At 53.4% G+C, this 14,106-nt stretch overlaps 1 protein-coding gene across 1 annotated transcript; it reads left to right on the top strand.

Annotated features, from left to right (window-relative positions):
* Positions 1-133: 133 nt before the first annotated feature.
* TK1 (thymidine kinase 1) lies at positions 134-13,469 on the top strand. Its single transcript, XM_055575256.1, has 7 exons — positions 134-287; positions 401-432; positions 1,478-1,588; positions 4,453-4,546; positions 11,842-11,931; positions 12,227-12,346; positions 12,505-13,469. The coding sequence occupies exons 1-7, from the start codon at positions 138-140 to the stop codon at positions 12,706-12,708; spliced, it is 801 nt and encodes a 266-aa protein (XP_055431231.1). The 5' UTR covers positions 134-137; the 3' UTR covers positions 12,709-13,469.
* Positions 13,470-14,106: the final 637 nt, after the last annotated feature.

Below are 14,106 nucleotides of genomic sequence, written 5' to 3'. Positions count from 1 at the left end.
GCCTGGTACGCGCGTTTCTGGTCCCTCCCACGAGGGGGCGGGCTGAGGCCAAATCTCCCTCCAGTCCCGCGGCCGCGCGGTGATTGGTTCCGGGACGGCGGCCCCGGCTTCCGATTGGCCTGCTCGCCGGGGATAACATGCCCTGCGCGGGAACCGGCGGGAGCCTGCAAGGCGGCGGCAGCGGCTCAGAGTGCTCGGTTTGCCAGCTCCCTGAAGGTGCCATGAGCTGCATCAACCTGCCCAACGTGCTGCCAGGCTCCCCCAGCAAGACCCGGGGGCAGATCCAGGTGCGGGAGCCGGGGAGGGGTCGGGGTCAGGGTCGGAGTCGTGACTGGTAGGGGGGAGGTCCCTGGGTATTCATGCGCCCCGGGGCCCGAAGTGACCTCTCCTTTTCTCCTAGGTGATTCTCGGACCCATGTTCTCAGGAAAAAGGTAATGGCCTTGCGGGACGGGGGTGGCCCAGGACCTCCTCCCCTGCTTCCCTGCTCCTCCTCCAGCCCCCCCGGGACGCCATCCACCCCTGACGCCGCCACCCCGCCTCGAACCTGCGGCCTCTCTCAGAACACTGGCCCTCCCAGAACATCTCCCGCTGTCCGACCCCCACTTTCCCGCCCAGAACGTCTCTCCTGTGTGGAATACCTCGCGGAGGAGGCGCTCCTCCCATTTCCGTCAGACCCTCCTCCGCTTGGGGCCATGCAACCACCCATCCTTCCGGGAGCTGGTTGTCGTTTAGCCCCTTTAAAGCAACCACCTGAAGGGCGTGTGCACGGTGGCCGGGCCCTGAGCGCCCTGCGGTGTTTGTCGCTTTCTTCCAGTGTGACTGTTTCCTTAGACGGCCCAGGAAGGTAGTCACTCTGCACACTGCAGTCAAGCCACTGGCGCCTTTGCTTCCTTGAAGTGATAGACCGAATCCCAGACCGAGGTGGCGCCAGCGAGCTCCCAGTGACTCCCCTGACCCCTTCCTATATGGCCCTGGGGGAGAGCCCTCCGGCTCAAAGCCCTTGCCCACGATGGTGAGGCTCAGGGTGGGCTCATGGACACAGACTCGGTGCTCCCCTTGTTGCACCAAAAAGTTCTGTTAGTTCAGGTTAGGTGAACAACTGTGGGGTGAGATGATTTTGGAATGGAATCTGGACCCCTCTCCCCTGCATGTGGTCTTTTCCTCTGCCCACCCCACCTGTGCTCCTGACAGAATCACTCCTCCAGCCCTTCCCTGGACCACCTGAGGGCTCCTCCTTGACACCCTCCCCGTAGAGAATGACTTCCTGCCCAGACATGCTCCTCCCTCCTTGGGTCTAGACTGAAACTCTGTGCTGGGGCCCTCTCTTTCCTCACAGGTCTTTCCCACACCCTGCCCTGCAACCTTCCCCTCCATGGGTGGGACTCAGGCTGTAGACCCCCAGAAGGCAGTGGGGAACCCAGCTTGAGCTGATGGGGTCTTCCTCGCCCACATTAACGCTTAGGCCTTACCTTGCAGTACTGAGCTAATGAGACGGGTCCGTCGCTTCCAGATTGCCCAGTACAAGTGCCTGGTGATCAAATATGCCAAAGACACGCGTTACAGCAACCTCTTCTCCACACATGACCGGTCAGTCCCTGCCTCTTCCATCCTGTCCCCACACCTTTTGTGAGAAGCCCGGTGTAAATTCACAGAACACACTGTCAGTGTTCTTTAGAGTGGATGGTTAATAATGCTGATGCCTGACAAGGAACCGTTTAAATCTGCAAACTTTCCTAGTTGCTTGGCATGGTACCCTACAACTTAGCCTTTCTTGGGACTCTAGCCCAGTGGTTCTTAACCCAGTGGAGGTGATTTTGCCTTCTAGAGTCTATTTGTAATGTCTGGAGATCTTTTTAGTTTTTAACCACAGGAGGAGATAAGGGCACGATGGCAACTAGTCGGTAGAGGAATGCCACTGAACATTCTATGATGCACAGACCGCCTCATGACAAAGAATGATCCAGCCCCAAATGTCAGTAGTATCTGACCAAGGATACTACTCCTGACCTCCTGCTCTTGACCTCCATGGAGGGTGCAGGCTGGTTTTGTTGGCTGCAGAGTGAATTTTATTTAAATTTTTAGTTGGCTTGTCCTCGACTTCCCGTCATCTCGTGGCCTTCAAGCATCCCCCTTTTACGTCTATCTGCCTGCGCCCTATGGACATTTCAGTCCACTGCCTGAGGTTGGAGGTGAAATTTAGTACCGTTCCTGCCATTCCGTGCAGCAGACTGGGGCCTGATACTTTGGAGCCTGAGATACTGTTGTTGTCTTCCAGACTTGTCCACCTGAGCCCCCAGCAGCAAGGCCATGCTGTGAGTGGTTTCAGGGCGGGAGCTTTTTTTTTTCTTTTTAAAGTAAGAGGTGGATTTATTTAGAGAGAAACATACACCACAGACAGAGTGTGGCCCATCTCAGAAGGAGAGAGTAGCCTCAACATACAGCATGGTTAGTTTTTATAGGCTGGGTGATTTCATAGTCTAACGAGTGGGGTTCTGAAGGCGGGCAGGTGCTGAGGCTTAGAGGGCCCTGGACTCCGAGTTAAGTTAAATGTTGAGTGACATTTCCCTGACCTGCTGTCTGTTGCAGGCAGGTCATTTACATCTCCAAATTTGCCTTCCCATCCCTAAAACATAGGCCTCCACCGCATGGGACTCGGGGAGCATCAGGGGAGGACAGTGAGGCAGTAGAGGCAACACTGCAGCGAACAGAAGGGCAGCTTCTAGAGTCTGTTCAATGGCGTGAAATCCGAGCCCTGCCCCAGGGTCACAAACCCTTTCTGACATGGGCTCTAGAGGCCTGGACAAGCCCCAGCAGAGGCCGAGCACTTGGCAGGGTGACAGAGTTCTAGAGATGCTGCTCTTGCTAGAGATGGAACCAGCTTACTGCCTTGCCTGCTCTCTGGTTTTCTTTATTTGGGGAAGGGTGGGGGGTTTAAAATGCAGGAAGTAGTTTCACACTCTTCCCAGAGCTTGAAGCAGGATGACCATAAAGTAACTGTAAGATAATCACTACGGCATAGTTTTAAAAATGAAGTAAAAGTTGCTCAGTCGTGTCCAACTCTTTGCCACCCCTCTGTCCGTGGGAGTTTTCCCGGCAAGGATACTGGAGTGGGTTGCCAGGGATTGAACCCAGGTCTCCTGCCTTGCAGGCAGATTCTTTATGGTCTGAGCCACTCTAGCTGTAAACTGCAGAACCTTCAGGAAGCTCCTAGCCCCTTGCAAGGCTAGTTCAGAGGAGCAGGCAGAAATGGAGACAGGAGAAAATAACATTGTAGAAAAACAGAAACTTTTTAAAAAGAAGACAAAGAACTAGCTTTCCTTTTCCAGAAGGCCTGGCTGTGGGGGCAGGGCAGGATTCACTGAGTCATTTAATGCACTGGAACATTCCCACATGCTGCCTTTCGCTTTCATACTCTGCTGGGTGGGAATCTGCCTTTAGGACATACGAGGCAGCAGCATGAATGTGGATTTGAATGCCGACTCTGCCTGTTAATAGCTCTATGGTCTGTAAGAAATCCTGTGATCAGCCAGAGGAGTCCACAGGAGGGAATTCTAGGTCACTGCCCTGCTGGTTGGTGTTCCCAGCTTATCTCTGCCAGCGCACGGGGCTGCAAGTCTTAGATTCTGGTGCTAATGGTCTGCCCAGGGCCATGGTAAGACTTTCATGGGCCCCTTCCTCTATCAGAAGAAAAAAATTATACTCTATGAGTACATTGCTAGAAAGACAAAAATAATTCAGACAGAGTCACATTCTGATTTTTTAAAAAATAATTTTATTGATTTATTTTTATTTTTTTGGGCTGGATCTCCCGTGCTGTTCAGGTTTTTCTCTAGGTGAGGCGAGCGAGGGCTACTCGAATTGTGGTGAGCAGGCTTTTCATTGGGGTGGCTTCTCTTGGGCACACGGGCTTCAGTTGCTGTAGCTCTTAGGCTCTAGAGCACAGGCTTAGTAGCTGTGGCACCTGGGCTTCGTTGCTGTGTAGCAAGCGGGATCTTCCAGGATCAGAGCTTGAACCTGTGCCTTCTCCACTAGCAGGCAGATTCTTTACCACTGAGCCACCAGGGAAGCCCCTTATTCTGATTTTTAAGAGAATTTAAAACATTTCATTCATCCCCAAAGCGTCATGGGCCCTGGACACTGTATCTCATGAATTAACCCTTTCTGTGCCTTGGCCCCTCCCCTCCCCTTACACACACAGCAGAGAAGAGCTTGGCATCCAGGTTGACCTTTACATTAGGCATTGCTAATTTCCAGTCCAAAGCATAGAGTGAAATAGCTCATGTTGAATAGCTGGTTTTCTGAAGAAAGACCTTTACTGTCCTTTCCAGATGCCTTCCCACGGGCACTAACTTCTCAAAGCTCTGGGCAGATGGCTTGACCTGCTTTGTAAGGAGGGGGTGGTCATGAGGGCGCTCCCCTGCCTTGCCCACACTCTGGCTTTCTGTCCCCAGGAACACCATGGAGGCCCTGCCAGCCTGTCTGCTCCGGGACGTGATCCAGGATGCGCAGAGGGTGGCTGTCATAGGCATCGACGAAGGGCAGTTTGTAAGTTGACTTGTCCTGACATTGCTCTTCCTGTGGACCCCTTAAGTCCCCCTTTTTCCTCTGCTGGTTTGGAGGTTGTTGGTTCTATTTCTGATCTTTAAGTAGGTAAATATTGTTAAGTTACTTTGCTTTAACTAGTATCTGAAAACCCTTTGAATTTCCCTTACTGCTTTCTGTGTTTCTGAGTTGTTTTTTTTTTTTAATATTTATTTATTTGGCTGCTTGGGTCTCATTCAGTCTTCATTGCAGCATGGGGGATCTAGCTTCCTGACCAGGGATCAAACCTGGGCCCCCTTCATTGGGAGCACAGACTCTTAGCCACTGGACCACCAGGAAAGTCCCTCTGTGTTACCGTTACATGGAATTTATTGTACCTTTAAAAAAAAAAAAATTTACAATGAACAAAAAAGTTTGATTTCTCAATACCAGAAGGAAGGGTTTGGTTTGGTTTGGCTCACTGATGCTTCTTGCTTGTTTTTTTTTTTGTTTGTTTGTTTTTATTCATTTGGCGGCGCCATGTCTTAGTTGGCGGCATGTGGGGTCTGGTTTCCTGACCAGGGACTGAACCCGGGCCCCCTGCGTTGGGAGCATAGAGTGTTAGCCGCTGGACCACTGGGGAAGTCCCTCTTGCTTGTTCTTTATGGGTTTATTTTTCCTCCTGCTGAAATACACCCTTTAGTAGTTCTTACAGCCAGGCTGTGTTGGTGGGAAGCTCTCCGTCTTGATGTGAAGATGGCTTTGTTTTGTTTTCTAGTTAGTGGGGTGGCACGTGGCCAGTGTTTCCCCTCGTTGCTTTGGAAAAGCAGCAGACGCGTGCCTTAGAGCTCAGGAGAAGGCCTCTCTGATCCCTTTCCTGGGCAGGGAGCCCGTCTATTCTCTCTCAGAATAGTGTGGTCCAGGGGGGTCTTGTTTTTATTTATCCTGTTTTATACTGGGCGTGGCTTATTTAACAGTCTGCTCCTGGGGTGTTTGTTTGTTTCTGCTGTATTGGAGTGCAGTCGACTGACAGTGAATTAGTTTCAAGTGTACAGCAGAGTTATTCAGTTATACGTATGCATACATCCACTCTTTTTTATTGATTCTTTTTCCATATGGGCATTACAGAATATGGAGTGGAGTTCCCTGTGCTATGCAGTAGGTTCTTATTAGTTATCTGTTTTATATATATAGTAGTGTGTATATGTCAACCCCAATCTCCTAATTTATCCTCACCCACCTCATGCCCCCTGGTAACCATAAATTTGTTTTCTACATCTGTGACTCTATTTTTGTTTTGTAAATAAGTTCATTTGTACCTTTTTTTTTAGACTTCACATATAAGTGATATTATATGATATCTTTCTCTGACTCATTCCAGGGCCGTTCATGTCGCTGCAAGTGGCATTATTTTGTTCTTTTTTAATGGCTGAGTAGTGTTCCATTGTATATATGTACTGCATCTTCTTTATCCATTCATCTGTTGATGGACATTTAGATACTCTTGTTTAAGAATCAAGAACCAATTCTGTTCCTTCTGTTGTCTTTCTGGAAACCTCTTTTTAAAGTCGTCTCCAGCTCACTCTGCATCCGGGTCATTAGGAGCGTGTTCTCTGGCTGAGCTTGTGGGTTGTCTCTTGTGATCTTAGTTTCTCTCCAGCGTTTTTGCAGTGTTTTATTTCTTCAAGTGTGTCTTGAATGGATGAAACTAAAACTCCCGAGGGACTTTACTTCAACCCCCCACCTCCACCCATTACGTTAGGGTAATGTGAGCTCCTGTGACAAATAAACCCTAATTTTCAGTAGCTTACCACGAAAGAAAGGTATTCCAAGTCATCAGTGGTGGGATGGCCTGCCAACGAGGCCCCTGTCTTCACATGTGACTTCCAAGATCAGTCCAGGTGGCTGCATGCTGACAGTAGAGAGGAGACAACCCAGAGGCCCCTAGAACCCAGTGGGTCCCTGGGTGGTTTCCATATGCCAGGGTCCGCATGTGTGCCTTGCCTCTGCTGCCTTTTCACCACTGGAGTTTTGGCATATGGTTCCCTTATCTGTGGACTTCCCTGGTGGCTCAGAGGTTAAAGCGTCTGCCTGCAATGCGGGAGACCTGGGTTCAATCCCTGGGTCAGGAAGATCCCCTGGAGAAGGAAATGGCAACCCACTCCAGTATTATTGCCTGGAGAACCCCATGGACAGAGGAGCCTGGTGGGCTACAGCCCACGGGGTCGCAAAGAGTCGGACACGACTGAGCGACTTCACTTCACTCCCTTATCTGTACTTTTGCTCCAGTGCTATGCCCTGGAGGAAGAGGAAATAGAAAATTAAGGAAATACTTTTCTTTGTTAGGTGAGTGGTTGGCAATCTGCCTGCCCTGCCTTCCAGGTCCCAGGGCAGGGTGGAGCCAGTGGCTCGGGCTGTAATGTCCTCCAGGGATGTCTCAGGCTCTGTTATGGTGATCACAGCTCCATGCTTCCCTCCCACCTGAGACTGGGGATCCTCTATCCCCACACTGGGTGTATCTTTCGGTGTGTGCCCTCTGGAGATGGACTGCCAGCTGCCCGGACCTGCTCCAGGAGCCAGGCTGCATCCGTCTATTCACCCACCTTGTTGTGACCACTCCATCTCTGACCTCAGAGATGGTCAGCTTGCTTCTAAACACAGCTGTGCTGTAGCTGGCCTCTTCATGCACACACACACGTACACTTACGTTTTCTTTTGTGGCTTCATGGTGGAGGGACTTGGGGTAAGAGGGGCTTCAGGGGAGAACAGGGCTGCAGCTCTTCCCTTTCTCTCCTAGACTCTGAGCTCCAGAAGGCTCTGGGGAGCCTGGGTCAGTTTTGGGAGGTGGCTCTCAGAACAAGGAATGTGAGCTTTGGGGAAGCTCTCCCATCCTTCAGGCCCAGTGTGTGCCTGCTAACCACTCTGCTCCCTGGCTGTAGGTAAAGCGTCTTCTCAGGGCTGAGCTGGACACCCTGGCAGGGACCTTCCTCTTCTGACACCTCCTTGGTTGAGAGCCAAGTGCCCTGGTTCGGGAGCTGGTGGGCCACTGGACCCCCAGTTCTGTTCCGTTTCTATGGCTGCTTCCTCTCTGGCCAGCAAGTCACAGTTGAGTTTCCATCACAAGTATTTATTAAATGCCCTATAGAAACATCACCAGTCTTCTGTTCGATCCTCACCCCTGTGGGTCTTGCTTAGCAAGAAGTCTGGAGGCTGCCTCTCAACGTGGGGCCGGACAAAAGGGCTGCCCCTCCCTTCCTTCATCCTTCCTGTGCAGACGGGGTGTTGGGGAGGGGTGTGTCTGAAGTCCCCAAGCTATCAGCTGAGGGTACAGTGATAGCTGGGCAGCTGGCTCCTGGGCACACCAGCCTCGCGGTGTCACCCTGAGTGCCCGTCTTATCTCTGTTTTACCACAAGTACGAAGGGGGCTCATCTGGGAAAAGTCAGGAAGGACTATATCTAAGAAGAAAGTCTATAATTGACTACTAATGTCTTCTGTCCAGAGACCACCAGGAATAGCCCCAGAACTGAACAACTGGGGATTGTAGTTGCAGGGAGACACTGGCATGAGAACTGGGGGGTGTGGGTGAGGGCTTGGTTATTAGGAGATGGGGGCGGTGTCAGGTCATTCCTGGGAGGGTTTTGGAGGCCGGTTTGGCTCTTGATTTGGTGTCCTGGGAAGAGCGATGATTCTGACCAGCATCTTAAACGTCACCTGTAGGGAGGGTGGACCAGGAGGCCGAAGCAGCAGGGGTCACTCCTTTAGCCAGGAGGGGGTACATTTGGTACCCCATAGCCTAGGTGATGCTTACTTACGTTCTGTCCATGCTCAGACATGCTTAGGGAGGAGTCTGGTTTGTTTGTTTTGACCATGCCACACAACGTGTGGGATCTTAGTTCCTGGACTAGGGATTGAACCTGGGTCTATGGGAGTGAGAGCTCTGAATCCTAACCACTGGACCCCCAGGGTATTCCCTAGAAGGGGTCTGGTTTTGCCCTGTGTGACCGGGCCAGAAGCTCATGAAATTAACTCTATGAAATTAGTTGTATGAAATTAATTCTGTTCAGCACAGCAACCCCGAGGCCCACTGTGAGCGCAGGCAGCTCCTGCCGCTGGCCTGCCCTTCTCTTTCGCTGCCCAGAAAAACAAAAATCACAGAACATTTGGTCTGCATCCTTCTAGTCTCCGTACATATATATATCTTTATAGGGTTTATATCACGTGTTGTGACCATCTTTCCACATCAACAGACACCTATCCTTGTGAATGTACCGTGTCTTGCATGACCCAGCCCCTTGGGTGCGGCACTTAAAGGCTGTGATGGACGTGTGGGTGGACATTGGGCTGTCATCTGGTGTATTGGGGTTCATCTGGTGTATTGGAATCACTGGCCAAGGGGTTGGGCTTATTCATGCAGTGTTTTCTGAGCTTGAGCCGTATGGCGGCAATGTTCTAGGTGTTGGGGGTACAGCCAGGGTCTTGCCCTTGCACTTCCATTCTAGCTGGGGGAAAGAGATGTGTAAAAGTTTTGGCAACTAGGGGAGAGAAAAGCCATGTGAGTAGGTGGAGCCCCGGTGGGGATTATGCTTTATGAGGATGGTCAGAAAGGGGCTGGAAGGAAAGTGGGGTGAAGTTCCCAGGCAGGAGTGTGCTCCAGATCAGGGGCTTTGGCCTGGTCAGCAGGAAGGACTTCAGCGTTCACCCTGGGAGAGCCTGGAAGCCGCCCAGGACGGTCCTCTGCTGGAGGGGCATGGATGGCTTGCAGGAGGAGGGCGGGGACTGCCAGGTCTCTGCAGACGTCCCCTGTGGAGGGCAGGGGGCGGTGGCTGCGCACACATATTCTGTTCTGACTGCCTTTCTCTTTTCTTACTGGGTGGCTGACGTTGTCCCTGTTTTCTCCTTTTGTAAAGAGCCTCCTCTTGGTTTGTCTTTCCTCTGGGTCATGTGATATAACCAGTGCCACTTTGTTACATGCTGTAAATATTTCTTCCTGGTTTATTTGCCTCTGGATTTGGTCTGGGCATCTCATTTAGTCTTTACCATTCGTGGTGGAGCAGCTGAATCCTTCACTGAAACATCCTTCGCCCTGTCCCCTCCTGTGGTCTCTACAACCTTCAACGCCAGCCGGGCTGCTAGGAAGCGAGGTCTCCGCCTGGGCAGGGCCGGGGTGCTTCCGTCGAGCATCACGAGGCTGCGACCACTGGGCAACATGACGACAAGGGCGAATCTCCTTCCTGGCCGCCTGACCTCCGCTTCCACCGCTTTCGGTCCTCCCCGCCCCCATCATACCTTGTTCAGGAAGCGGCTCTCGGCAGGTCAGCTCTGGTGCTGGGCCAGCAGATGAACTACACGGGCAGGCTTGTCACTGTCAAGAAACCCTACCTGTTGCTTTTCTTGCTGGATCCCCTGTGGTGATCATTTTTGTCTCCCAAGAAAATTCTGCGTTGGCTAGGTCCTCTGAAGCCCTGCTTTAAATGTAACTTGTATTGGGGTCTCTGGCTGCTGACCACTGCAGACCAGGTGGTTTAAACCACAGACATTCATTTCCTGTAGCTCTGGAGGCTGGGAGCCCAAGATCAAGGTGTGGGCAGGGCAGGTTCTCCCAAGGCCGCGAGGGAGAGTCTGTCCCAGGCCAGTCCCCTCGGCGTGCAGGTGGCCATCTGCTCCCTACCTCTTCATGTTCGTCTGCTCCTCTGTCTGTCCCTGGGTCCACGTTTCCCCTTTTTGCGAGGACACCATTCCTACTGGAGTGAGGCACACCCTACACATCTACTTTAACTGGATGACCTCTGCAAAGACCCTCTGTCCAAATAAGGTCACATTCTGAGGTATTGGGGGTCAGGGTTTCAGCATAAGGATTGGGGGGGTGGGAGGGTTCACAAGTCAGCCCGTAACATAACCTAAAAAAATGAGTGGCGATAGAAACAAACGTCAGTAACGTGGTTGGTTACCAGTGGGCCTTCGGGGATGCTGCAGACAACCTGGACAGCTCTGACTGTACCTTGGATCATTCAGGAACCCCTTCGGGGGGCCCTGGGTTCAGTGTTTGGGCAGAGAGTGGGGTGGCATGTGAACAGGGCACAAAGTTCAGGTGGAAGAACTGAGCTCTCTGACCATGGGCATCACTGTAGCAGGCAGGGTGGAGGACCCCTCGCGGTCCCCAGACCCTGGTGTGGAGGGACCATGACTGGACAGGGAGGGTAAGATGAAGAAGGTGCTCCTCCCAGGGTGGTTCTGCTCTCCACCTTCCCCGTGGATTTCTGGCAGTGTCTAGAAACAGTTTTGTTTGTGACAACAGGGATCGGGGTGGGGGGCACTGGCTGACAGGTCCTTGCAGGCTGGGGGCTGCATTTCTGTGACCTGTGGCATGTCCTTTAGAGAAAAGGAGGGGCCTCACCTGGAGCCAGGCTGGAGCCTAGGGATGGGAGGTGCCATTTCCATAGTGCAGGCTCGGCAAACCCTGCAGAGGGCAGTCAGATCTGGCTTTGGTGAATCCCGCTGGAACTGGTTTGGGTTCTCTAAGCCCTGTCCTGGTCCTCGTCTGGGTGAGCCCTCAGGTCTTGTAACTATGCACCTCCACGAGTAGCTTGGAGAGAGACACTCTGCCCATATACTGGAACTCCCCACTTCACCCATCCCACAGACCAGATAGATGATTGACCAGTGAAAGGTCACCAAAGGATTTGTTTAAGTAGTGGCCCCTTGGGCCACTTGAAATGAAATTTTATTTACCAAGTAAGGACTTTCTGCAGGTGGTGTGTTGAGCCATCCTGCTCTGTAAGTGGCCAGTGGAACTCCTGCCCCTTCTCCAGGCATCACATGGCACATTATGTTTAAAAGAAGAAAAAAATAAAGCAAACACACAGAGCCTGCCTCTCAGCCAAATAGCATATGTAATAAATTATTTGTGTGTCCTTAATCCTTAAAATCACCAGGGGCCTTCCTTGCCTTTTCCTGGGCTCAGGAACATGAAGTCATTGCCAGGGTCACAGCCAATGGAGAACCTGGTTCAAGCCCGAGGCAGCGTCAGATCTGAGCTTTGGTCCACTGCAGTGGCAGACGGCCTCTCCACCTGGGTTGCATCACCCTGGTGGCAGGTCCAGGCGCCTAGCCTGGAGTGCGGCCTGGCTCTGCTGTGGAAAGTTGGTGCCATGGGGGAGCGAGTTGGGAAGCTGTGGGTGGGAGGGCTAGGGTGGCCCTGTTCTCAGCTCCACCTGGATGCGGGTAGTGGAGCTTCTGGGCCTGGCAGCATGTCCGCAGCTCCCAGAAGCTGCTGCCCAGGGCGGAAGCTCACTCCTCCTCTTCTCACCCTTTCCTCCAGTTCCCTGACATTGTGGAGTTCTGCGAGAACATGGCCAACTCGGGGAAGACCGTCATTGTGGCTGCGCTGGATGGGACCTTTCAGAGGAAGGTGAAGTGTCTGTCCAGGTCTTAGGGTGGGTCCGGGGACTGAGGGGCCTGGGTAGCACGCAGAAATGGACAGCCCAGAGCGCCCTGGATGCCCACACCATGCCCAAGCCCAGGCACTCGGGCCAGCCAGTCCCAGCTCCCTGGGGTGCCCCTGACTCCACCTGCCTAGGGCAGGTGCTCTGGGGGAAGGCGAGGTCCAGGCTTAGTCTCCTGGCTTCAGGGCTGTGAGTCAGGGTCTCCAGGAAAAGCCCACCCGGCGAAATGCGTGTGCACTCGTCTTTCTGTGGATTGTACAGGCTTTTGGGACCATCCTGAACCTGGTGCCCCTGGCAGAGAGCGTGGTCAAGCTGACGGCAGTGTGCATGGAGTGCTTCCGAGAGGCCGCCTACACCAAGAGGCTGGGCGTGGAGAAGGAGGTAGCCACTCCCTGCCTTCTCCCAGGGGTGGGGCGCCTACACCTAGAGGCTGGGTGTGGAGAAGGAAGTAGCCGCCCTCTGCCTTCTCCCAAGGGCGAGGGATGGGGCGCTGCGCCCCCAGCCCCGCTCAATCCAGGCGCTTCCTGTCGCACGGTCAGGTCGAGGTCATCGGAGGAGCAGACAAGTACCACTCCGTGTGCCGCCTATGCTACTTCAAGAAGGCCTCGGGTCAGCCCGCCGTGCTGGACAGCGAAGAGAATAAGGAGAACTGCCCGATGACGCTGGGAAAGCCGGCGGAGGCCCCAGGAGTCCGGAAGCTGTTTGCCACTCATCAGATCCGGCAGTGCAGCCAGGCCAACTGAGGTCCTGGCCCCTCCCCAGGGCGGGCGCTCACCCGCCACTTGCTCCCCCCGACTCGCCCGCTGTCGCCCCCTGGCGGATGCCCACGCGCTGCCCGGCCTTCTTGGAGGAGGAAGTGGTGGGGGAGGGGGGAGGGGTGGGGGGAGGTGGAGGTTTCACCACCAGCAGTCCCTGCTGCTGTGCCCTTTCCCAGGCCAAGGAGGCGGCTGGTGGTCTGCACTGCACACTTCCCTCCTCGCCTGCCCACCAGCTTTTCTCAGTTCCCATCCCGGCTGCGGGGCGATCACAGTCTCCCGAGGCCGGAGCTGGCCGCCCTACAGGGCGGAGTCTGGCCGCTGCAGCCATCCCTCTTGGGGTGAGGCCAAGCCACCAGCTGCTGTGACATCGGCGTCGCGGCTTCTTCCCAGTTTGTGGCATTTGCTGTTGAGTTTCTGTTCTCACTGGGAAGTCCATACCCCAGCACCTCTGGCTCAGCGTGGGCCTCCTCCCACGCAAAGACTTGGTCCCTCTGCCTGGGACAGGTTCCCGGCTGCCCCTGGGGATGGCTGGACTTGTTCTTATTTCCTTTTGGGCTGAAAGCCCTTCCTGATCTGGCGATCCTTTTCTCCGGAATTACAGCTTCTTCCACGTGGGTGACACTCACCCTGCTCTGGGGCTCAGCTCCCATGGGCTTGTCTTCTAAGGAGGTGGGGGTTGTGTGCATGTGTGTGTGTGTGTGGGCGTGGAACTGATAACTAATATTAAAATTTATTGGTTGGTAAAAGCATATTTCTCTTTTAACTGTCTGGGATTCCCCAGGTCTCACTATAGACAACCTCTGACATGATTCAGGTATGGGGATTTCCTTTCAAATCTTTTTCTAGTACTCCTGACCCCTTAACCACAAATCTTTTTAACTGAGAAATGAGCATCAAGTGTTCTAAGAGGCATGTTTGCCTGTTCTTCTGTCTGGGAGGGTTTCAGGTCAAGATGAGTGGATGAAGGAGCCTGGGGCTTGGTTGGAAAGATGAAGCCTTGGTCTGTGCTGCCAGCTGGGGCTGTGAGGTCAGGTTTTATTTTGTGAAACAGACTTGACAATTCAGGAGCCAGGAAGACCAGCTCTGCTGTGCCTTGGGAAACGGGCAGTGGGCAGCTTATGGGAGGGTGGGGTGGGCCTGGACTGTGGGTGTGCCTCATGCAGAGGGGGTCCCAGTTCCCCACCCTTACCCCAGCTTCTCCCTCCCGCTGGCTTGTGGCTGGTCCCAGTTACAGAGGTGCAGTACCACGGTCAGACCATAATCCCCAAACCCTGTTAGTTTTTACTCGGGATTTTGAAACTATTGGGGCCCACTTTTGACAGCTCCCTCTGTTGGAAAGGGGAAGTCCAAAGTTGCTTCGGGGGCCCTGGCCTCCTGCCTGAG

The sequence above is a fragment of the Bubalus kerabau genome, chromosome 4 (genome assembly GCF_029407905.1).
Source record: "Bubalus kerabau isolate K-KA32 ecotype Philippines breed swamp buffalo chromosome 4, PCC_UOA_SB_1v2, whole genome shotgun sequence".
NCBI lineage: Eukaryota > Metazoa > Chordata > Mammalia > Artiodactyla > Bovidae > Bubalus > Bubalus kerabau.
The sequence above is the reverse complement of the archived record's forward strand: the minus strand, read 5'-3'. Positions and strand labels throughout refer to the sequence as shown.